Source organism: Pinus tabuliformis, chromosome 1_2, assembly GCF_031772625.1.
Source record: "Pinus tabuliformis cultivar Carrire ecotype Pingquan chromosome 1_2, CPIR1, whole genome shotgun sequence".
In the NCBI taxonomy this organism is placed as follows: domain Eukaryota; kingdom Viridiplantae; phylum Streptophyta; class Pinopsida; order Pinales; family Pinaceae; genus Pinus; species Pinus tabuliformis.
In genome coordinates, this window is record NC_142298.1 from 328339185 (window position 1) to 328363207 (window position 24023).

The 24023-nt window shown below is 39.6% G+C and overlaps 1 protein-coding gene across 2 annotated transcripts in view; it reads left to right on the top strand.

The window, feature by feature from the left end:
• The window catches only part of LOC149205703 (uncharacterized), a 392500-nt gene that overhangs the window by 341451 nt on the left and 27026 nt on the right, over positions 1 to 24023 (top strand). For both annotated transcript variants that reach the window (XM_089395141.1, XM_089395142.1), the window contains exons 36-37: positions 13660 to 13999; positions 14161 to 14300. In XM_089395141.1, the coding sequence (XP_089251267.1) occupies positions 13660 to 13999; positions 14161 to 14300 (480 nt within the window). The remainder of the gene's footprint in view (positions 1 to 13659; positions 14000 to 14160; positions 14301 to 24023) is intronic.

The window sequence follows — 24023 nt, forward strand, 5'->3', positions numbered from 1 at the left end:
GTTTTTGAGGTTGTCAGTGATGGTGCCTGATCTATCAGAGGCTAGGAGGGTCTTCATGTTTGTAGAAAGGCTAGTAGAGCCATTGAGGGGTCTGGGGAGTTCCAATAGGCCCACCACCTTGAACGACGCAGTAGGGAGAGCTCGAGATTTGTAGGATGCTCTACCCAGGGTTAAAGCACCGTTACCTCCTAGACAGGGTTTCCAGCAGAGGGGAAGAGACAATAGGGCTCCACCACCGGGAGGCAACCAGGGACATGGGAAACTGGATGAGGAGACTTGGAGAGACCTCCGGAGGAGGAATTTATGTTTCACCTGTCAAAAACCATGGGCATCGGGCCACAAATGCACAACAGGCAAGACCCATTACATTGAGGTCTTTTCTGACAGTGACTTGGAGGACGATGTAGAGTTGGAGGTGGGTGGAGATGACAATGTGGCACATGTGGAGTGGGGACCACCACCACCAGGGGGAGCTCTCTTCGCACCAACAGGAGGGGTCCTTGCATCTCTACGTAGGGTACCCAAGTTTTTGACCTTGAAGATCAAGGGCACCGTGTAGGGGCAACGCGTCTCAGTTTTAGCCTAGCTACAACCCTTTTGCTTCATCGGTTGTCCTGGTGAAGGAAGACGAGACCCTACGAATGTGCATAGACTCTCGGGCCTTCAACACAAAGACCCTAAAGAACCGTTACCCCATTCCACGCATAGATGAGCTGATAGAGGAGTTAAGGGGGGCTAAGTTCTTCTCCAAGATCGACTTGCGTTCGGGCTACCATCAGATCAGAGTGAGGGTTTAGGACGTCCCTAAGACAACCTTCAGGTGTCACTATGGGCATTTCGAGTTCTTGGTTATGCCCTTCGGCTAACCAATGCATCTGCCACTTTCCAGTCCTACATGAACCACGTGTTTCATGGGTAGCTGTGGAAATTTGTGTTGGTATTCTTCGATGATATTTTGATCTATAGCCGAACCTGGGAGGAACACTTGCAACACCTAGAGACAATTTTGCGTATTTTGGAGGAGCAATAATTCTATGCTAACCTATCCAATTGTGAGTTCAGGTTGACATAGATGCTCTACATGGGGCATATTATTAGGGAGGATGGCGGGAGAGTCCATGAGGAGAAGATCAGGGCCATCCAGGATTGGCTAGAGCCCTGGAATGTGACAGAGTTGAGGGGTTTTGTGGGTATTTGTACCTACTACAGGAAGTTCGTGAAGGGCTTCTCTCAGCTAGCAGCTCCCCTCACCGATTTGATGAAGAAGGGGGTGTTTGAGTGGAGTAATGGGGCACAGGAGGCTTTTGAGTGCCTCAAATAGGTTATGAGCAGTTGCCCGATGTTGGCACTCCTAAGTTTCGCACAACCTTTTGTACTTGAGTGTGATGCATCAGGGAAGGGCATAGGAGCAGTCTTGATGCAAGGGGGACACCTGATAGCTTTCGAGAGCCTGAAGCTACTGCCCCATGAGAGATTGTACTCGATTTACGACAAAGAGATGCTAGCCATCATGCATGCGCTAGCCAAGTTCAGGTAGTACTTGGTGGAAAATAGGTTCCGGGTAAAGACAGACCACAATAGCCTCAGATTTTTCTTGGAGCAGAAGCAGTTGCAAGAGAGGCAACAAAAGTGGGTGAGCAAGCTCTAGGCATACAACTTTGACATTAAGTATGTCAAAGGGAAGCACAACGTGGTAGTTGATACGTTGTCCAGGAGGCCGACCACCATTTCACTAATGTGCATTTCACCATATTGGAGGGTGCAGTTGCTGACGGAGTATTCCAAGGACCGATTTGTATGTGAGGTCCTTGATGGTGCAGTGACGGATGACCGGTACATGGTAATGAACGAGGTGATTTACTTTCGGGACCAAATTTATTTAGTGCCCAACTCCCAGTTGAGGGAGAAGATCATGCAAGCTTCCCATCACTCACCATTGGCAGAGCATAAAGGGTTTACCAAGACATACAGGGTTATTAGGGAGTGATTTGCATGGAGGGGCCTTAAGGATGATGTTCTGAGGCATGTCCGGGAGTGTGATACGTGCCAAAGGAACAACGGTGAGTAGACACACCCTGTTGGGTTACTACAACCTCTTCCTATCCCTGAGGGGAAATGGGAGAGAATATCGATGGATTTCACTATCGGGTTGCCCATATTCTAGGGAAAGGACTGCATATACGTGGTGGTAGATAGATTGACAAAGTTTTCCCACTTCTTTGCTATCTCAGCCTAGTCTTCAGCCTCACGGGTGACTGAACTATTTTTCTGGGAGGTATTTCAGCGTCATGGTCTTCCGAAGACCATTGTCAGTGATCGGGACAACAGGTTCATGGGGGCATTTTGGCAGGAGTTGTTCCATTTGGTGGGCACAAAGCTCACTTCGAGTATTAGTTACCAACCGAGACTAATGGGTAGATGGAGATAGTCAACAAATGGTTGGAGAGCTACCTACGCAACTATGTGACGAGCCATCAATGTTCATGGATTTGGGCGAGTACTGTTGTAACACCACGTACCACATGTCCATAGGTATGTCCCCATTCAAAGCTTTGTATGGTTATGATGCATTATCTTTTGCTGATGTGATTTTTGGAAACAACAAGGCCCCTAGGGCCAAGGATTGGATATAGGAGAGCCAAGATATCTTGCGGGCTCTCAAAGATAACCTGCAAACTGCGCAAAACCAGCAAAAACTCTATGTAGACAAGGGCCAAGTAGAGAGGCAGTTTGAGGTTGGGGATTTGGCCTTCCTGAGACTTCAACCATACAAACAATTGACACTTAAGTAGAAGGGGGTCGAGAAGCTCATGCCTCACTTCTATGGGTCGTACAAAGTCATTAGGAGAATTAGGGAGGTAGCATACGAGTTGGAGCTAACCCGGGGAGCCAAGTTCATAACATTTTCCATGTGTCTTGCCTGAAAAAGGCATTGGGTCAACAGGTGATAGCAACTACAGAGCTATTGTTGATGGATGATGAGGGGCACTTGGTTCTGGAGCTGGAGGCTATTCTGGACACCTGTGAGAGGCACTTGCGGAACAAGGTCATCAAATAATTTTTGATTAGATGGAGGAACCTACCAGATGAGGATGCCACTTGGGAGGGAGAGCAGATACTTCAACATCCTTCATTGCAGTGTCTTGAGGACAAGCAACATTTAGGCAGGGAGGACTGTGATATTCCCACTTAGCAATATTGCTAAGGGGAAATATCAATTTTGTCCAATTTTGCCTTATTTCATATTTTCACTTAGCAATGGTGGGTTTGGGGGTCCCACTCGAAGTTTTGGAGTTAAGGGAAGGCCCAACATTAGAAGAAAGGGGAGGAAATCGAATTGTTGGTGGAGAGTGGGGGCCACTCATGGAGAAATACAGCCCCATAGGAAGTACGCACTCATTGGAGGGAAGAAATGGTGGGGAAATCGATGGCTGGGCCCACAAGGGCAATTGGGAGGCACTTTGAGAAAAGACGAGGCAATCACTTTCGGCCATTCTTGATCATTTGAGCATTCTCTTAGACTAGCACGCTTGAGTTGGAAGCCAAGTCTACAGGTGCTGTTGAGCACAAGAGGTTCTCAGGTAGAAATCTCACCTCTTTCTTTGGTGGACTTCGAGTGCCAACCCAAGGAGGGAGTCTCATCCTTTTCAGAGCGATCCAGGAGCAGCGTAGTGGGAGTGTGGAGGAGTTCTAGCAGTAACAACGTAGGGACTGCGCAGTCCTTGTTAGTGCCACACATGGGGCTTGAGGAGAGAAGGGAGTTTGGGCTAAGATTTGTGGGGGAGTCTGCGAAGGAGAATTGCTGAAGATTTCAGCCATTTTGGGGACACTCAAAAGCAAAATTTACAGGTGGGTCGGAATACCTAGTAGTAGGAGGAGCTAGGGGAAATTGGACTGAAATTCCAAGGTCAACATTTGGTCAATTCCTTCGTGGGTTTTTGTGAGTTATTGATGGAGAACTCGAGGTTAATTTCCTAGAATTTTCTAAGCAGTGCAGGATGCCCTAGAAGCTATTTTTTATAGCCAACGACTCATTTTCTAGGCAGTTCAGGGCAGAGCCAGAGAGAGATCAGCCAACAGGTTTGGGGGACTTGTCTTCTTCACTTGGGCTTTGCTAGCTTGCCTCAGGCAAGCCTAGGTGTACACTTTCCAAACATCAGATTGTAAACCCATGTTTTCATAATAAAATGGCTTACCACAGTGCAGTTTCTGGCTCTATATTGTGGTCTGATTTGTGTGCAATTTTCTGTATATTTTTACTATGCTTGCTTTGTTTATTATTGTAAATTTTCCTTAGGGATATTACAAATAATGTAACTAGTGTTAGTCTTCATAATTATATTTAAGTCATGATATTTGTCAAGAAAAGGAAAATTATTAAAAAAGTTTATTTTATGAGCATGGGTTTCATTTTCTATGTATTTGTTTTTAGGTCAAAGCACCCATTGAGTGCTCTACAATTTTTGTGAAGTCAAAGTCAAAGCTGTCATGTAAGAGACCCTTCTTGGGCTCATTGTGTCAAAGAAAGAAAAAGTTTCTATGTCAAAATTATGTCTTTTCCTCCTCCATCAAGTTGGCTTTGCCCCCTATCAAGTCAGCCTCTCCTACCATTCATGTTGGCCTCAATAGAATAGACAGAAACAACTATTTAAAGCAAGTGAACTCAACCTAGTTTGAAAAGAGATAAGAAATTTTTGATCTGCAATATTTGAGTAAGAAAGAAGGATGCGAAGTAGCCTAAAAGAAACATAGAAGGGTGTCGAAATTGTCTTTCATTTTGTCACACGTAAGAGGAACATTGTACCATAGAGATTTGATGCATTGCAGGGTCGAGAGTACAAGGAAGAGACAAGAGAGACTGAAAATTGCAGAATTAGAGAAGGATGAAGTCTATTGGACCACTTGAAGTATTGATTTGTCTTTGAAAGAAGATTCTTAAAGGCTGCCTTGATGGATGGAGGAAAGATTGTGTCATGGTCAAAAAGGTCTTGGTTTGTCTCATCTTGATTTGATTCTACTAGAAGAAGAGTTTGACTGGGTTTTCCCCTTCATAGGGGTTTTTCTCTGGCTATGTGCCTAGCTATGGTGTCCTATTTGTGATCTTCTTGTTTGGCATTTATCTTAATGATGAACATAACATATTAATAATGATGAATAATTAATATAATCTCAAGAACTTGTCAAAGTATAAGAGAAATCAATAAAATAAGTCGTAACTAAGTTGCCCTAGATTTCTCAACATGGTATTAGAGCTTGGTTCACTTGTATAAGGGAAGTAAGAAGGTCACGTGGGCTTCAAAACAATTAAGAAAGGGTAATTCTCTAGGACTGAGGTTCTGGGGAAGAAAATTAGAATTCTGGGCACATTCATAAGCTCTATTCACAGTGTCTAGGCCACAGGCTTGAGTAAGGAAAGCAAGTTTTTTGAGGAACATAAAAGCTCTGTTCCAGAAATTCGAAAAGGATAATAGCCCATTCAAGGCCAAGCACTTTAATAAGGAGAGCGAAGCACTGTACTTAGTCTACAAGTTTTGAAATCACCATTAAGGAACCCGAATTCTCTGTGCCTCCTTAGGGATTCGAAACTTTAGAATACTATGCACAAGTGTGGGTGACCTAATTCCATCTTAGAGCATCTTGTGAAGCCTTGACAACCAACGAAATATCTCTACTTGAAGAGAGATGAAGATTGAATTGTGGAAAAGCCTTATAGGCCTAGTTGGAAAGCTTAAAATAAAGTGACAGTCACCATTAAAACACAGACACGTACTATTCATAGAAGCCGAACTACATGGAATAAAGGCCACAAATCTGTGAATTATATATAAATGAAGTCCGAACCTAAACAGAGATGTAGAAGCTAATTTCTTTGTAAACATTCAAGTCTCCCTTTAGTGATAGCCAATAACTTCCAATGTAGCTCTTTTTGGGTCATTCTAAACACACTGATAAACTGAGAAACATAGCATTCACAAAGATATGACAAGTATATGGTTAGTAAGACTCAATTTCAGAACTTTGTTGAAAGTGAACCTAGTCTACAAAAGAAAGCAACAGTAAAAGTCAAAAAGCAATCTTCAACAGTAAGGAGAACTTGTTGTCTTTCACCACTATATGGAAAAAGGCCTCTTCAAAGTCAAGTAATTATTGTTTTTTAGACCTCAATCTTCCGAAAATATATCTTTAGTTTGCAAGGAAAGAAATAAGCTCAATGGATCATAAAAGACAAAGGTATGAAATCCTGAGGTATGTATAGAATGTTCATTTGTTAAGTATCTAGAGTTGCTAAGTTTTCATTGTAATAAATAACTAAGAATTGTAGATAGAACATTATCCTGATTTTCTTGCTTCCTCTTATAATAGCTAGGGTTGGACAATTCTTTGCAAGAATGGAATTAAATAATGCCTAGTTTTTGTATTCAAAACCCTATGAATTCATCTTCTAAAGTTTAATGAAAACCCTAGACTTGTACTTGATGATACTTGTCAAGAAAGTGTTGCAAGTATATTCTAAAAGGATTATGGCAAGATTCAGAGGGATCCCTTTATTAAGGTAACCCTACAAGGTTTGTAAAGGAAGAATCTCAAGGTATGTATAAAGATTCATAGCTAAACTTTTTCATTAAAAGGTACGATCATTTTAAAATTTGCCTTATATTACTAACTTTGTTATGTTTATGGTTTTGAATTATAAAGATTCTTGTTTGGGTGATTAATCTACCCTTGTCATGCTATCTCTTACCATTTGTTCATTTTGGTTAAACCCTAACCTTTAGGGTTCACTATAAAACCCTAACCTTTTGATGCTTAGGGTATGTTGACAATAATAATGAAACCCTAGTCTAGTTAGGGTTTGTTAATAAAGTGTAGATCATATAATGGTATCCTACTCTTGATATTGAGGATTTTGATAATGGTATAAAGAAGCCCTAGCCTTTTAGGGTTTGTCGATGATATCTAGGTTATATGATGAAACCCTAGATTTTTAGTGTTTGATGAATTAAGGTTTATGACAACTCTTGCGATAGTCAATGTAAATTCCTAGGAATAAAACCCTAGGTGTATGAGCTTCCACATAATTGAAGCCCTAGTCTATATCCAATTTTGGAGTTTGATGTTTGTATGCAAGGTTTATGGTAAAAACCCTAGTAACAGATTGATATAAGGAAATAATACTGAAACCCTAGATATGAAATGCTAGAATGCTAACTTGATTGTTGATATACATGATTTAGTTTTATTGATGAAATCTAGGGTTTGTAACGAAACCTTAGTAGAGTTTGACATGAAATTCTAAAGCATAATATTGAAACTCCAAATGTAAAATGCTATGATTGAATTAGTTGTTGATATCTAAGGCTTTAAGTCTCAATGATGGAATCTAGGGTTTGTGACAAAATTGTCGAAGTCTAGGATATAAAAGATATGACCCTTGTTGATTATAGACCTAACAAAGTTTAGGTTTTGGATGTCCAAAGTTTAATTTCTTGTTTAAAGTTTTGATAACTCTAGATGCTCTCATAATGATAATATGCTAACATTTATAAAATTGATTTAATGCTCTTGTTTGTACTTGGTTGTACTTGTTGAAGATGTGCACGTACATAATCTTCAAGATGTTGAAGATGCTTACCTCATACTTGATGATGAATTGGTGATGTTGAGCATGATGGAAAAAGGGAGTTGTAATAATGATGATGGCATTAAAAATGGATAGATAACCTTGTTGCCATAGAAAGAATAATATTCCTGAAGGAATGATGCTTTGAAAGATTGAATTTTCTTCGATGATATGATGATACAAATAAAAGAGCCTGTGTGGCTAGAAGAAAGAGGATTTTGTTATAAAGAAGAATCTTGGATAAAGAAAGGGTATATCTCCCCAGTTAAGAGGGAGGGCATATTGTGACAGCTATAAGACCTTGAAAAAGAATGAGATCGGAGAATAGCTAAAGCACTATAGATGGTTGGTCATGATTAATGAAGTTATAAACAAGATTTAGATATTATGGAAGAAGTGTTGATTCTGAGTTTGGTGCTGCTGGAGAAGTTGAAGAAGAAAGCTTTCACAAAAAATATGTTTGGATATTGTGTCGACCTGAGAAACATTAGTATGATTGAAAACCTCGAAGTTTTGTGCTAACTTATATATATTTGAAGGTTTGTTACTAACTGGGGTTGTGATTGTACAGGTAGATCTCTCCATAAGAAAGTTGAACATCTTGGAAGCATGCTTGGACTGGTGGATATATCTGATTTAGTTGATAGGAGAGATGAAGCATCTTGGGTAAGATGCTAGGGAGGACATTTGGCTGGCCTGTGAAGATGTCTAGATCCCAAAGTACGGAGGGTATCATTGGTCTCATGGAGCTTAGACCTTGGATACAATACCTAGATCCCTTTGTGTTGGTGTTAGAGTTGAAGCTTGATGGTACCTATAGTGGCTATAGCTTGGAACACACCTATATGTATAGTTATGAATACCTCCCTAGTTAAGAGGGAGTGTTGCAGAATGTAACTAGTGTTGGTCTTCATCAATGTTACTTGGGAGCGGGAGCGGGAGTGAAAACGGGAGCGGGAGCGACCATTTTCAGAAGCTCCCGAATTGGGAGCGAATCCGGGAGCGATTTTTTAAAAATATATATATTTTTTAATTTTTGATACATATATGTCAACAAAAACATGTAAAATGATGAATTAGATATAGAAAACATAAAAAAACATAGATTGATTATTGAACCATATCACATCAATCATCTAGAAATTATAATCTTCAACCATGTCCACAAGTTAGTAAAATACATATTACAACTGCAACATATTGAGTCTCGTGAATCATGATTCATCAAATTCAATCTTAAAGTTTCAACTTCAAGCTTTCAAAATTGAAAATTCAATATATAACATTTATCATCATTGATCACCAAAGTTGTACTTGTAAGCTAAGTTTAACCATTACAAGAAGTAATATCTTAGATATTTCTAAGTCCTAACTTCTAACTGTTAACATGAAATGAAATGTTATAAAATGAAACATGAATAATGAAATGAAATGAAACAACTTTAATCTTTCACGAAGCATCATACTCATAATTCACAATCATTACCAATGAGTTATAATTGCCAACTTCAAACTTCAAATTTTCATTGTCATAGTCATATATTGTTTACAAAAAATATCATTATGATATGAAAGAGTTAAGAGTCAAGAGTCAAGGACTCAAAACTCAACAATTATGAAAACTAATAGAAACTAGAAAAGACAAGTAAACTGTAAATCTACATGTGGCCCTTGCCACGAGAGTCTCCAGGAGTATAAGTAGGTCGTGGTGGTCTTCTAGGAGTCTCCCGCATAGACCAACGACTAGAACTAGAAGGCACATGCCCTCCACGCGAGGATGTAGATGGAGGTGGCGACAGCAAAGGAACAAGACTCAGACCTCGAGCACTGCTACTGGATGGTGGAGGTGGAGGTGGCATGGCTGCTGCAGCTGTAGCTGCGTCATCTTCATCCCTTATAAGTTCCTCTTCCAGTTCTTCAAGATGCACTATACCATCCTCCAAATTGTCATCCTCTGGGTGATTGTCCCAAATTTTATATGTGGGATCCTCATAAGCCCGATCACAGTAATGACTGAACAACCTCAAGTTGTAGTGCACATAAACCAAGCTTTCTGCTCGGTTTTCATTGAGTCTGTTTCTTTTAACATTGTGTATGAAGCTGTAGGTGCTCCAACACCTCTCTGCAGAAGAAGTATTCACAACCTGTGATAGAACTTTTTTGGCCAATTTTGGCAAAAGTCCATGGCCGCCATATGTTTCCCACCATGTGAGAGCATCAAATCTGTCTCTGTCTTCCATTGCATGGAAGGTACCAAACAAACCAGTGCCACTGAAGTATTTGCCTATTTCAAGGCACACAGCTACACATTCCTCCCTGTTAGGTATCAAGTTTTCTAATGCTTGCAAATATCCACTAGTTACCTCTGCATCTAAATGGGGTTTGGTCCTGATCCCACCCCCTGGTGCAGGTTGGCCCAACCAAGATGTAGAGTAGTATTTTGGCGTAAGGATATACGCCAAGCAATGTAGTGGAAGATTAAGTCTATTCCACCGTTCACACACACAATCATGAATTAGTTTGTACAACTCGGGATCTCTGTTATGAACAATATCTTTTATTTGCCCCAACATGGTATTCATCTGCTCATACACCTTGCCAATCACTAGTTTGTCTGTATCTGCAAACCGAATCATGTGATAAATGGGCTTGGTGAAATCCAATACTTGCCTCACACTTGTCCAAAACTGACCATCCAGAGCGGCCTCCTCCACTAGTTCAAAACCTCGCCTGTCAGCTACATTTGTAGCCCTTTCCTTTAATACTTGCCAATGTGGGCTTGATACCATGCTAGCTAATGACTCTCTTACCTTCAAAAGGTGCTTGAAGGTGAGGTAATAGCTACCAAATTTGGTCTTTGCAATCTTCAACAACTCCAATCTCGAGTGACTATGGAAAAGGCCATGGGTATTGCTATGATTTGTCATAAATTTTATCATTTGTTTGCCTTTCTTGTATAAATCACCAATCCATTTGTATTGTGCATTTTTGTTCTTGACAACATCATGCATCAGAAGGTTCAAAGTGTGAACCAAACATCCAGCCCAAAATATGTTGGGGTATGTATCCTCAATAATTGCTCCCGCTTCCTTACAATTAGGATCATTATCAGTGATAACTTGGATGACATTGTATGGCCCAACACGGTCAATTGTTTCAAGTAATGCTTCTGCAGTGGTTATGGCGGTCCTGAACTTGTCTGAGTAATCATGTGCAGTTAGAAAGATGGCACCACTAACAGACACAACAAGAACACTTATCAATGGCTTGCCTTTTACATTTGTCCATCCATCAGATACAATGGACACCCCATGGTCAGTCCAAGAACTTGTCATTCTATTCAAAGAATGTGATATTTTTGCTTTTTCATGATCAAGTCCAATGGTTCTTGCCTTGTCATACCCAGGGCTCTTGTATCCTTTAGGGGCATCATTTATGGCAGAAACCATTTCGTGCCAATAAGGTGAGCGAAGAACATTGAATGGTATCCCACATGCATAGAGAAACCTGTAAACCTTTGAATCCACATCATTCTTACACCCCTCATCAAGGAAATTTGATATGGTTCTATGCCTTAAAGCTGATGACCCTGTGCCTCCATATCCATTGCCTTGGGAGGATGCTGAAGGAGTTCTTTGTGCTTGTGATTGTGAGCTTGGTTCAAAGAAACCCCTTGATTTTTTTGATTTGTATTGGGCTTCCTCCTCTTCCCTTATGTATTTGGCTCTACCCGCTGCTGACACCATTGGTCAAGTTTTGATTCCTATTTGTTTGTCTCCATCCCATGGCCTTTCTTGCAGAAGTGTTTTTTTGCACAGGTGTATGAACCTGTGTAATCATTGTTGCATGTGGGAATGAAATTTAGTGGTTCCACCCCCTCTCCTCTGGCTTGTTGCCTATTTCTTCTGGGTGTTTGTGTTGTTGTTAGTTTTGATCGTCATGTTTTCATCATCCTTCTTGGTTTTCTCTATTCCTTTCTCTTTGGTCTTTTTTTTTTCTATTTGTTTGAGTATCCGTTATCTATGTGTTGTGTATTTTGTAGGCTTTTGAATCTGCAAATATAATTTAATTTGATTTTGTAATTTAATCTAATTAATTTAATTTAAGATTATTAATTTATTAATTTAATTTAGATTCATGATTTTTTTACTAAATATAGTTAATAAACTAAATTAAACTAGCTAAATTACTACCTAACTAAATTAAACTAACTAAATTACTAAGTTACTTACCTCTTTGCAGGCTTGCTTCTTGCTCCTCGACACTTGCTCCTCGCTTCTCCTCGCTCCTTTGCTCTTGCTCTCATTCAAGTGATAATGAAATTTTTGTTTGCCCCATTGAGTTTTTAAAACATATATTTTTTTTTAAATTGGATTTTTTTCGCGTCCGCGGCTTTTTTTTCCGCCCGGATTGCTCCCGGTGTCGATCGAATCGCTCCTAGAGCGAAAATTTAACGCTCGGGAGTGCAAATTTTTTATTGGGAGCGCGTTCCCGACCCGCTCCTGAGCCACTCCTACCCGGAGCGCGGATTGGGAGTGGGAGCAAGGCGGGGGGAGCTCTCCCCCGCAACTCTAGATTAGAGAGCAATTTGTCAATTTTTTGCAATAATAAATTTACCTCCAACATTGGTTGGTTGAAGTAGCAACTTAGGGATCCTTGTTCCTCTATTGCTTCCTTATTCTGAGATTGGGGCCTTGACGAGGATAAGGTTTGGGGAGCAAGTTCATTTGAAACTTGGTTTAGATATTTGAACTCACCATCTAACTTAAGCTAAAAATAACGAAGAGCAATTTCTACATCCATCTCGCAATTGTGGTTTTTTAAAGTTCATCTATCATGAGGCAATTGCCATTTTTTTTCAAGTAAGCATATATTATTTATTGAACATCTTGATTCTAAGTCTTTGCATTTTCAAGTATTTTCATTATTATGCATGCTTATATTTCCTAGGTATTTTATCTTGTGGGGTATCTATTTCTTAAGCAAATTTACTTTTCAAGTTCTTCTTTCCAAGTTTATCTTTTGCACTTGGATCATTTGCTTACAAATACTTATCATTTGGCATTGGTCTATTATGCTTATCTTGCAATATTTATACTTGTGGATGTTTATGAAATCATTGGTTATGTCTTAAGTTCTTATGTTGGTTTACATAGTTGGATTGTACCTTGATTATGTTATTTAAATTCCTAGAACTTAACTCATTAAATCAATTTGTTGAGCCTTAGATATTTTGTAGGGTCCACCCCCATTGACTTCGACTAGGAGTAAGCCTAGACGAAGGAGTTAAGAATTGAGTGACAGCCTCAACTCAAGACTTGCCCCCATGGCCACACCAAGTGGAGTTAGAGATTTTCTCTATAATATTCCTAGGTGTCGATTTAGGCGGCAACAAATGGCATATGTGGTGCCTCTACATGGCCTTAGAGCATGACCTTCTTATGATAGAGAATTGCCCCTTGCGTTAGATTGAACAACTAAACTTTGCCACAGGATGTACTCCATCGGCCTTAGATGGCATAAGGCATAGGCCACCTTGTTCAAAAGCTCTGCCCAGGGTCACACAACCAAGGCATCTTAGCTTGGGTACCCTTTAGATGACATCCTTGGGCTTTTCATCAAGCTCTTCTGAGTGATAGATGGAGACATGGATGCTTCCCCTTCAATCTTTGCCTCCACTTATATTTAGTTTGGATGTTGAAACTTGAGATAGGGCCTCAAGGCACTCCAACAGTCTCTTGCGCACATTGTTTTCTAGTCCCATTAATATGCTCCCTGTTGCTTTGTGGACATTAATAAAATTTTCTTTTGACCACTAATACTCTATAGTGTCATTGACCTATTCCTTGGTTATTTATGGACATTAATAAAATTATCATAAGTTAGAGATTGATGCATTATTAGTATTATCAAAATTGTAATTTATGAAATTGTGGGTGCCTTGTTGACTAAGATTGTCATTTTCAATGGTCAAATTTATTGTAAACTTACCTACAGAGGTTGGGTAATTGGTTTGAGACATTTTCTTTGTTGTTAAGGTGCATGGCTACAAGGAGAGATATTCCTGATGGTTCACTGTGGAGGACTGCTGTGGAGGCTTTCAATCATATCTTGGTAGATGACATTACCAGTTTGCAGTCAAATTTACAATCCTTTGGCTCTAAGGTTGATTTACCCAGTAGTGGACCTGGAAGGTCCCGCTTCTGGAAAGAAGTTGCAGATACCTATGAAACATTTCTTTTGGGTTCTTGTGGGCGTGCTTTTCCTTCTGAAATTCTGTCACCTGCAATCCTAAAAGCTGATGAATCTCTTGAAGCAAATGTTCTAGAGGTTTTGTGCAACAGGGTGCTGAATTCATCTATAGATGCTCCTGTGGAGGTGAGCATTCATTTGATTAGTTTTATGTAAATAAGACATTGGACACTGTTTTATAATTTTGAAATGTTATGGTCGACTTCTTTTCATAATATGTTGTTCCTCCCCTCTTGTGTTTCTTTCCATAATGAAGTATGGACATTCAATGGTGGATCTACATGCAGGTTTTTCAAAGATTAGTTTCTACTCTAGATCGGTGTGCAGCTCGTACATCCAGTTTGCCCATCGAGAGTGTTGGGCTTTTACCTGCACATTGCAGCAGGTTCTCCTTGACTTGTTTACAGAAGATTTTTTCGCTTTGCAGGTGTGTTATTTCTTTGATTTCAGAGACCACTATTTTATGGTGCCCTATTTCTTTGAGTAGCAGTCAATAAGAGTATGTGTAGCTTAGTGAAATAAATACCACATCTTGCATTTTGTCTTCAGTGGACAGTATGGGTGTGTACTAGTGAGTTACAATGTATATTGCAGCATTACTTATTTCACTATCCTCATGATTTTATAATATGTTATTTTTTCATGAAATATTTTATGGTTCTCTGCATGGTTCTGATAATTTTAATTGACATAGGATACATTACCTTGCAGCAAAATGTTGCTCAATGTGAACCCTCTGAAACTGTTCAATTATTTTTTATCTTATGTATTCAGGTCACGTACTGATTTTTAGTTATGCCCAATATCCAGAGGTTAGCTAATGGTAATCAATCGCTAAAACTGTCCAGGCTGAGATTTACATGGCAGGTGCTATTGTAAAATTTAAATTGCTATCACATCTTTCAGTCTTCTGCTTTGAGCACACAAATTTGCTCTTTGCAGTTATTCTTTAAACTCAGAATTCAAGAGAAGTTGTTGAACAGATTTGTTTGAACAGATTGAACTTATTTGAGAATTTTAACCCTTGACTATGGAAAAGGAACCGTATATTGGGAAGTTGTAAAGGACCCAAGAAAATCTTGATTACCATGATAGATATCTGTAGACAAGAGTGTGGAGATTATTATAAGAAAAACCTAAACCCCGTTTGATGTAATCATCTCCCCAAAACTAGTGAGCATCTGCATATGCTCACAGCTCATCTATCCATGAGTGAAAGGCTATGTGCCCTTTCATTTTGGTGCCCATTAGTGAATATTCTATGAATGACTAAAGAATCTTCTGTCTCTGTCGAATATGATATAAGTTTGCAGTCCAAAATTCATCCAAACATTCTTGATGCAGAGGTTTGTGGTGTATTGTCCGGTTATGGTCTTTCTACAGAGAATCAAAACTGCTATCTTACTGAACAGGGCAACCATTTATGAGACTTAATCTAATGAACATGTATTATATTTTTACTTTCTATATTGTATTTTATCTTTATCCTTGGGTGACTTTATCTATTGATCACTGACCCACTTCGTTGTATTTTATTAGAGATTTGGTAATCTTTGATCATTCTCTGCACAGTTTTGTACTCTATATAATAATAAAATTAATGTACAGCATGTGTACAGTTCCAACATTACTCTTCTCATAATTGCATACTTTCTTTGTTATGAGTTCTTGTGTGTGAATATAATAGGAATTGCTGGAATTATAATTGCATCAATTGGTATCAGTCTTATGATTAGGGCTTCCCATGAGCTTTTCCATTTTAGTCTCCTTCAAGATTTTATTCCTACCTATAATATTCATTGAGCTCCTTAGGCTGTGGGACTATGGCCATAAGTCCAAACTTCTACTGTGGGGTAGTTTGAATTGTAAAGTGCAAATTTCTACTAATTTCGGCTCTTTATTTCATTTTTCCTTGTAATTCACAGATCAATATTTCCCACATCTATATGTTCCCACATCTCCTAAGTTCCATGGATCTTGGTAAAGTCTCTAGTGACTTTGGAAACCCCAGGATGTAATATCCCCAATTTTGATTTTCAGCATTAGATACGAGTTTTGGGAGAGGATGCAATTTTGGCATTGGGACTTAGGAGGAAAAAGGGAAATTGCAGCTCTAGTGGAATGTGGAGGCCACAAGAAAGAAAAATTCGACCTAAGGAGGGAACTTGCACTCTTGGAGGAGAGCGAAAAGAGAAGGAAGTGCGAATTACGAGAGAGAGAGAGAGAGAGAGAGAGAGAGTGGGGACCACAAGGAGAACAGAGACCAACAAATGATAAATAGATCTTGGGGGCCTCACTTTTGGGCGTCTTTTGTCATTTTACAATTCAACTCTAGTTCTCCTGAGCTACTAAGCCAAAACCCGTGTTGTTTAGCACTTTGAAAATTTCACCATTGAAATCCTGTTGTAGCTGTTACCACCATTTTGTGGGTAATATCCCTAGGAGAAAATTTTTCTCCAAGATGATCCTCAGCCGGTAGACAGTGGCCCTTTGCAGCCACCAACTAGCTCATTGTGCCTTTTCTTTGCCACCTGAGCCAGCCATGTGGTCCCTCGCCTATCTGCCATGATCGTATGTTTGAAGGTGGGCCTCCCAAATCTAAAGGTATGCCTTGTCATTTTGAAATTGAGTATTATAGTTTTCTTATCATGGACACTTCTGGGCATGGATTAATGGGGGGATTCGACAGAAAGAATGGGCTATGTCTGTGATTCTGTCTCGATTCTATCCCCTAGATCCCTTTTAGGAATTAACCTTGGATTCTAATACCATGGGATCTCTTTTATTGACTATTTCGTTCTAGGGATGGTATTTCACGGGAAACCCTGATTTTGGTTGTGTGGTCTTGCTCCCTTATCCGCTTATATTACCCTCTTTCCATCCATTATTGCCCCATTCATCATATTTCCCACCTGGGTTCACATCCCTACATTGGGTCCACATAGGGTTAGCTTGCCCCTTCCCCTTGCCCACACCTTGGGTCATGGCCTGGAATGAAGCCCGAAGGTTGATGCAGCCTAAGTCACCAGATTCGGCGAATTTGAATGGAAAAATTTGAAATTCGCCGAACTTTAAATGAATTCGAATTTATTCATTCAAGTTCATCGAACGAAATGCCGAACTCGAACTTGAAACGAATTCGAATTTAAAGGCGAATTTAATTGTTGGAAATCGTTGAAAATCATTCAGATTCATTTTGAAATTCGATTTTGCAGTGTTAAAAAAGTAGAAATGAAACATGAATGTGGGCCCGTGGTTTTGTTTTGGTTTCATTGTTTGCCGCGGCTCGTGGGTTAGAAGTTAGGTTTCCATTTCATTAAACTTTGCAGCGACCGGCCGGCGGCGACCAATACCACTAACCTCGACTCTCAGCAGCGTGAGGCTTGAGCTCATCTCATACACAGGTCTCGACTCTCAGGCTTCAGCTTAGTCTCAGCGGATTAAAAACTTCTAAGTTTTGGCCGTGACCTAGAAGTTGCCAATCCCTTCGCTAACATTCCAATTCAAAGCTGGCTGCTACATCGCTCAGATTAGTGTTTGAATTCGAGCTCGAATCCACAAATTGTAAGACACCGTTAGACACTGAGTCTTAGCATCGACCTCATCTCAGGCTATGGACCGTGGTTTGAAGGTTGTGGCAATGTCCTGAAGGTTGACAATGCTAACCAGAACTCGTCCTCGTGTGAATACTCGCCCTCTTGCCAAAACGTTGACCAGTGAGTGATCAAGGGTACTGCACAGTGCACACTTTCAAACTCCTGTAGGCTGTGTATTGTTGTTTTTTTTGGCTGTAAATTTTTTGTTTGTTTGTTTTTGCATTATTCAATTCATCTCCTATTGGACGTGATCACTGATATCGATACAGTAACTAAGAAATAAAAGATTAAGTTATAAATTTATAATATGTCTTGCCAAAATTGAGGTCCACTTGGATGAGGATCACACAGTTTTCATTAAAGGACTTAAGTTCTCATGTATAGGTTGCAACTTGGACTTTGCCCTTAAAAGTTGACAGAGCCTGAGAGCAGTGAGCCTTCTAAGTCCTTACAGAGCCTGACTCCTGAGAACAGTGAGCCTTCAAGTAAGACCTCAAGCAGCCTTGGCCCTCCAGCGAGCCGCACAGTGCACTGTCCAGACTCCAGCTTCCAAGTTCTAGCCTCCAGGTAAGTCAAAAATTTAAATACACCTTTTTCTTATCAGTGCAATAAAATTTACTAGTTTTTATCAGTTAAAATTAAATACAATTTATCAGTATTTAAAGAGGCTCAGGCTGAATTTTGAACTGATAATTTTTTTTTTTTATAAATTATAGTTTCAAATTTTCATAATTTCATTCTGCAAAAAATAAAACTAATTAAAATGTAAATTGAAAAAAAATTGCAGACATTTCAGGCTTCAAGCCTTCACCTCAGTCTTCAACAATCAGAGGTTCAGAACCTTCAAATTTCAATGGCACCCCCAAAATCAACTGTTGTAGCTTGGAATTTTGTCAAAAAAGATGGGAATAATCTTTCATGTCAGCTGTGTGGACATGATTTCACTGGCACTTTAACTAGAGCAGTGGATCACCTTCTCGGTATTAGCAATGGAAGTGGAGGTGGTGTTGAAGGCTGCACTAAGATCTCTGATGAACAAAAAGCCACAGTGGAGAAAGACCATTTCACTGCAAAGATGCAAAAGGAGAAAAGGGTAAATAAGAGGTAGCGAATTGAGAGGGAGATTGCCATGTCTTCCTCCAACACCATTAATTCAATCTCAAACATTGGTGGATCAAGTTTTACTCAAGTAAAAATAGGGGGAACCAAAACGTTAAATCAATTTTGGAAACCTATTGAGAAACAAGAAGTTGATGATGCTGTTGCAGAATTCTTTATGCATGTTCAATTCCCTTTAATGTGGCGAGGAGTCCATATTTTAAAAATGTAATTAAAAAGACCATTGATTTTGGGAAGGGCTATGTTCCTCCCGAATCTAAAGCTTTAAGGACAACTTTGCTAAAGAAAACAAACGACAGTGACAGGAAAGTTGGCTCAGATTAAAGAGTCTTGGAAGCTTACAGGATGCACAATTTTGAGTGATGGTTGATCAGATTTGTGTCATCGCCCATTGATCAATGTGCTTGTTTATAGTCCTCAAGGGGTACTTTTCTTGAAGGCAGTAAATGTAATGGATCGAGTGAAGACATCAGAATTTATTTTTGGATGAAGTGATTCAAGAGGTTGGGGAGGAAAATGTTGTCCATGTTATTACAGATAATGCATCAAATTGTGTTGGTGCAGGGAAGCTGATTATGGAAAAGTATAATCACATTTATTGGACCCCTTGTGCAGCTCACTACTTGGATTTAATGTTGCATGACTTAGCCAAATTTCCTTGGGTCAATGAGACAATCTGAAGAGCCAAAACAATTGCAAACTTCATCATCAACCATCGTCTCACTTTGAGCATATACAGGAAGAATGCATCAAAAGAGTTGTTGAGGCCTTGTGATATAAGGTTTGTCACTTTTTATATCACTCCGAAAAGAGTTGTTGAGGAAAAAGCGAGCCTAAGAGTTGTTTTTTGCAACACTGAGTGGGAGAGATCTACCCTTTCAAAAGAAACTAAGGGGAAAAATGTTCAACAAATAGTGCTCAATAATGGCTTTTGGGAAAATGCAAACAAGGTTTTAAAAATATGTGGTCCAATTGTTAATGTGCTCCACATGGTTGATGGTGACAAACCTTGTATGGGTTTTTTTTATGAAAGCATTGATCGTTGCAAAGAGACCATTGCAACTGCTTTTAATAATGTGGAAGCTGATTACCAGGAGATATGGGATTTAATTGATCAAAGATGGAAGATGATGCATAGTTCATTACATGCAACAACATGCTATTTGGACCCTAGATTGTTTGGGTTACCAAGACATAGGGATGAAGAAGTCATGAATGGACTTATCCAGGCTATTGAGAAGCTAAATCCAGATCCAGAAATTGCAGGTTTGGGCAGAAGTCATTTGAGGGCATACAGGTTAGAAGAAGGGTTATTTGGAACACAATCAACAAAGTATGATAGGAGCAGAAGTGATCCAACAGTATGGTGGGAATTTTATGGTTCACAGGCACCAGAATTGCAAAATTTTGCAATTCTTATCTTAAGCCAAGGATCAAGTGCATCAGCATGTGAAAGGAATTGGAGTTCCTTTGACCACATTCATTCCAAGAAAATAAATAGATTGTTATCTGGAAGATTAGAAGATCTTGTTTATGTTCGTAGTAACTTGCAGTTGGCATTGAAAAATGTGGCTAAAGAGTCATCCAATTCCTCTACTCCGTGGATCGATCATGATCCAAATGCATCAATGGATGAAGCTGATTTGTACATTGACAGTAACATTGACAGGGAATTGACTGATGGATTTGATGCTGAAGCATCTTGCGGATTCACAACTCCTTCTGCTCTTGATGATATAGAACTTTTTGATATAACAAGTGGGCCACAAGAACATCAAGAATAAAACTTCTGTTCCTGTTTTAGATTTCTAGTTTACTTTTTGCATAAACAATTTTCTAAAACTACCAAGCTACTTTAAACTTTCGAGTTTATATATTTTGAATACTTTTTTATCAGATTGTTTTTCAATATATGAAATCTGATATGGCCCATGGTTTTGTTGAATTTGATATGGGTGCCAATGTCTATGATGAATTTCTCACCTTATTTACTATGTATGGAAGTTGGTTCTTTATTGGAATTTGGCACTTGCTTTCATGGTTTATAAAATTATGTGGAAATGATTTAAATGTTTGAGCAATAATCTTATGTCTTTGTAATGTGCATTATGGACTTTGAATTTGACTTTAAATTGATTTTTTTATATATATACAATTTTTTTTTTGAATTTCTATATGTCTAATTTGAAGTCAAACTTTATCGGCAAAATTTTAGTTGGCGAACTTTATTCAAATTTCAAGGTCGCCGAACTCGAACACGAACATGAACTTGGTGACTTAGGATGCAACTGAAAAGAAAGTTAAAAGCATATATGGCCACATTTAACAAGAAAAGTAACATAAAATGCAAAAGATGGTCGGGACAAAAACATTTAGCACGTGGGCAAAAGCCAATACATGAGCTTGACCCCATCATCATGGCCATCACCCTGGTTCCGACAGGTTCTATGAGCCATCTTCATCATGTAGGAACCCATGATTGTCCCAACAACTAGTGAGCGATGAATTGCCCCACCTTAAAAGGGGTATTCCACTGCTATATCTTACACATCATGCTCTAACCCCTTGAGCCCTGAGCAGTCAATCAAAGAAAATCATAAAAAAACAAAGGCATAAAAGAAGGGTGGAAAATCAAGGTCGGGGCACCTCATGTACCACGATTTCTCCCTCCTATACATTATAAACCCAAGTGTGGGCTTCTCTCTTATCAGCTACCCTTGTACCCTAGCATGTGACCCAGGGTTGCCCCTTCTCATTCCATACTTCATTCACCTATCTGCTACATGCCACCACCTTTGAAGGATGTACCTTTACTATATAATCCCCTTTAGAAGCAGAAACCACCTAATGGGGCATTTGGTTAACCCCATTTGGAGTTTTGGAGACATTAGCACATCCCAAAGCCCATTATGGAAGGGAAGACCATTATGAAGTCCCCACCTGTGGTCCATGATTAGGTAAGCTCATTTACTCGATTTCTTTAATGACTTGTATTGGAAGGCTAGGGGACACATTAGATCTTATGCCGGATTGCAGATGGTTTCCGTTTGGGTTTGGTCTCGCTATACGAGGTCCTAATCCTCTAGAGGGCTACATTGGCACATGTAGGGTGAACGTTGAGAGCCATGGGCCTCCACAATAGCAAATTTCACTCCATGGATCCCCACAGCCATTCAGAGATTGCTCGTGGTTCACTTATTGGACGAGGAGGATGCACCTGATCCATCATGCCCAGCTGGCCCCATATCTACACCATACACTTGGCAAATGATCCAAAACTTGCATGATGAGGATCACCTACACCATCATCCTAGCCCTTGTAGATGATCTACAACATCTTTGATTTGTTTGGAGACCCGTGAGGACACCTGTGTGCCCCCACGTGTCATTTGGAGCACCATAGGTTATTAGAAGGGGTCAACCCCTTGTCCACTGCTTTTGAGGGTCCTATTCTTCATTGTGGCCCCCATGGACCTCATTAGGCCTCTTAGAGGGCCCTACAACATGCATGAGATTATTATTTGACCTCTTGAGAGGCTCACTTTTTCATTTATGAGCTAGTTTGGTGGGCTTGTCACCAAAAGTTGTATTATTAGCACATTATTTTATTTTGAGGGCTTATGTAGGCCAAGGAGGCTAATTCGAACTCCTAAGATGTGTATAAATACAAGTAAGGTGAGATCATTTCTCATCATCATTTTGGATTGGATCTCTCTCTTCTTTAGAGAATTTCGCACTTTTTTCTGGAGGATGAATTGGAGCATTTATGGATGAATTTTGATGTATGGTTATTGGTCTATCTTCTCTTGGAGATTCTCCATTGTCATTTGTGAATGGTTGGATATACTCTACTGCATGTAAATACAAAATTTTGATGTTATTCTTGTTACTTTTGTCATATACGTTGGATTGGGATTTTCGTTGTTTTAGGGCTAATTGCTGCATGCAAATTATTGCTTAATATTGTGGGATTGTCTCTATTATAGCATTTTCTCCATGTATGGGCCATGTTGTGTGAGCGAAACCTCGTAGGGGTAAAATCTAACCTTGATAAGTCATTCCTCTTATGCATTTGAAGTATAAAAGTTGTAAGATTGCTTTCACTTGACCTAAAGGGTTTGTGAAGTAATTTTGAGGCCTCCTTGACTGGGAACCAAGAAATCTTACACATAATCAACATAGACTCCATTCTCCCAAGGATTAAGGCACTGATCTACCAAGGGTGGTTACCAAATCTCTTGTCTTTTCACCTTCTCCCAAGTCTAGCCACATTTGAGTTCCTAGGGCATCAATTTCCCGACATGTTAGCCACTGAAAAAATTTGATCTCCTAGGGTCTCCTGCACTGGCCTTTCCTCTAGCCCTCCAAATTTGAAAACATTCCGACGATGGAATTGACAGAAAAGCGAAGCCCTAGCTTCATGACAAAAACTTTTTCTACCATCCCCAAGGCTAGCACTTCCCAAGGTCAAACCAACATCTTCGAGTAATTATATTTTCTTTGATCCTCTCTCCACCTTGTCTAGGGTAAGAATATTATTGGTTGCTACATTCCTTCCTCATAACCTAGACTGGGTCCACTTGGCCCCCTGTGGTCCCACTCCTTTGAAAGACCATTCTTCAAGAACCATCTGGGATACCAATTCTAATAAGGATTTTAGGGATTGGGAATCTCCTTCGCACGTCTTATCCCATAAACCTAACCCTCAAATCGTTTCTTCCTTTCCTTAGATTACCTAGTACCTTGCTTACAAAGAAAGCAACCTTTATCCTACAAATTCTGGGAAAGGGTTGTTCGGGTCACTCATATTCATTGACTTATCCTTCATTAGTGACTCCACACATACCAGATCTCCTCCCATCGATGAAAATCCATAAATAGAAGGGAGCCTTATCTGAGGTGATAGTGGGCTAAGACTCCATTTGTTGCCCTTGGCGTAGCATTTTCGCTTTAGGGATTCCCCTTAGGTTCCCTGCTAGTTTGAGCGGTAACAACAACAACTCGTATTATTTCTTCTAAGTGAAAAATTTATTATTCAGTTTATTGCTATGGCAACATCAAAATAAACACACTACAACCTTCACAAATAAAACTACGAAAAATAAATAGCATTGGAAACTAAGAAAATACTAGCACACACACATAAAATGACACCGTTATTTTTGGACAACTGTCCCCAGAAAAATCTAACTTGGGAAAACTAGTGCAGCAGTGAGGGTTTTTATTATTATGCAGCAGTGAAAATCTGAGTACAATCTATGGATGCCCAATTGGCAATCCAAACAACAAGAAAATCTGGGCAAAATTATTTTAAGGGAATTAGCCTTCTTCCACAAGCAATCCCGACACAACTTCCTGCAGAAAACTCACCTTCCTAGACCCTCTACATCGGCCTCTGCGCTGCTCTGCACAAACCCTATGTTGTCAAGCCTCCA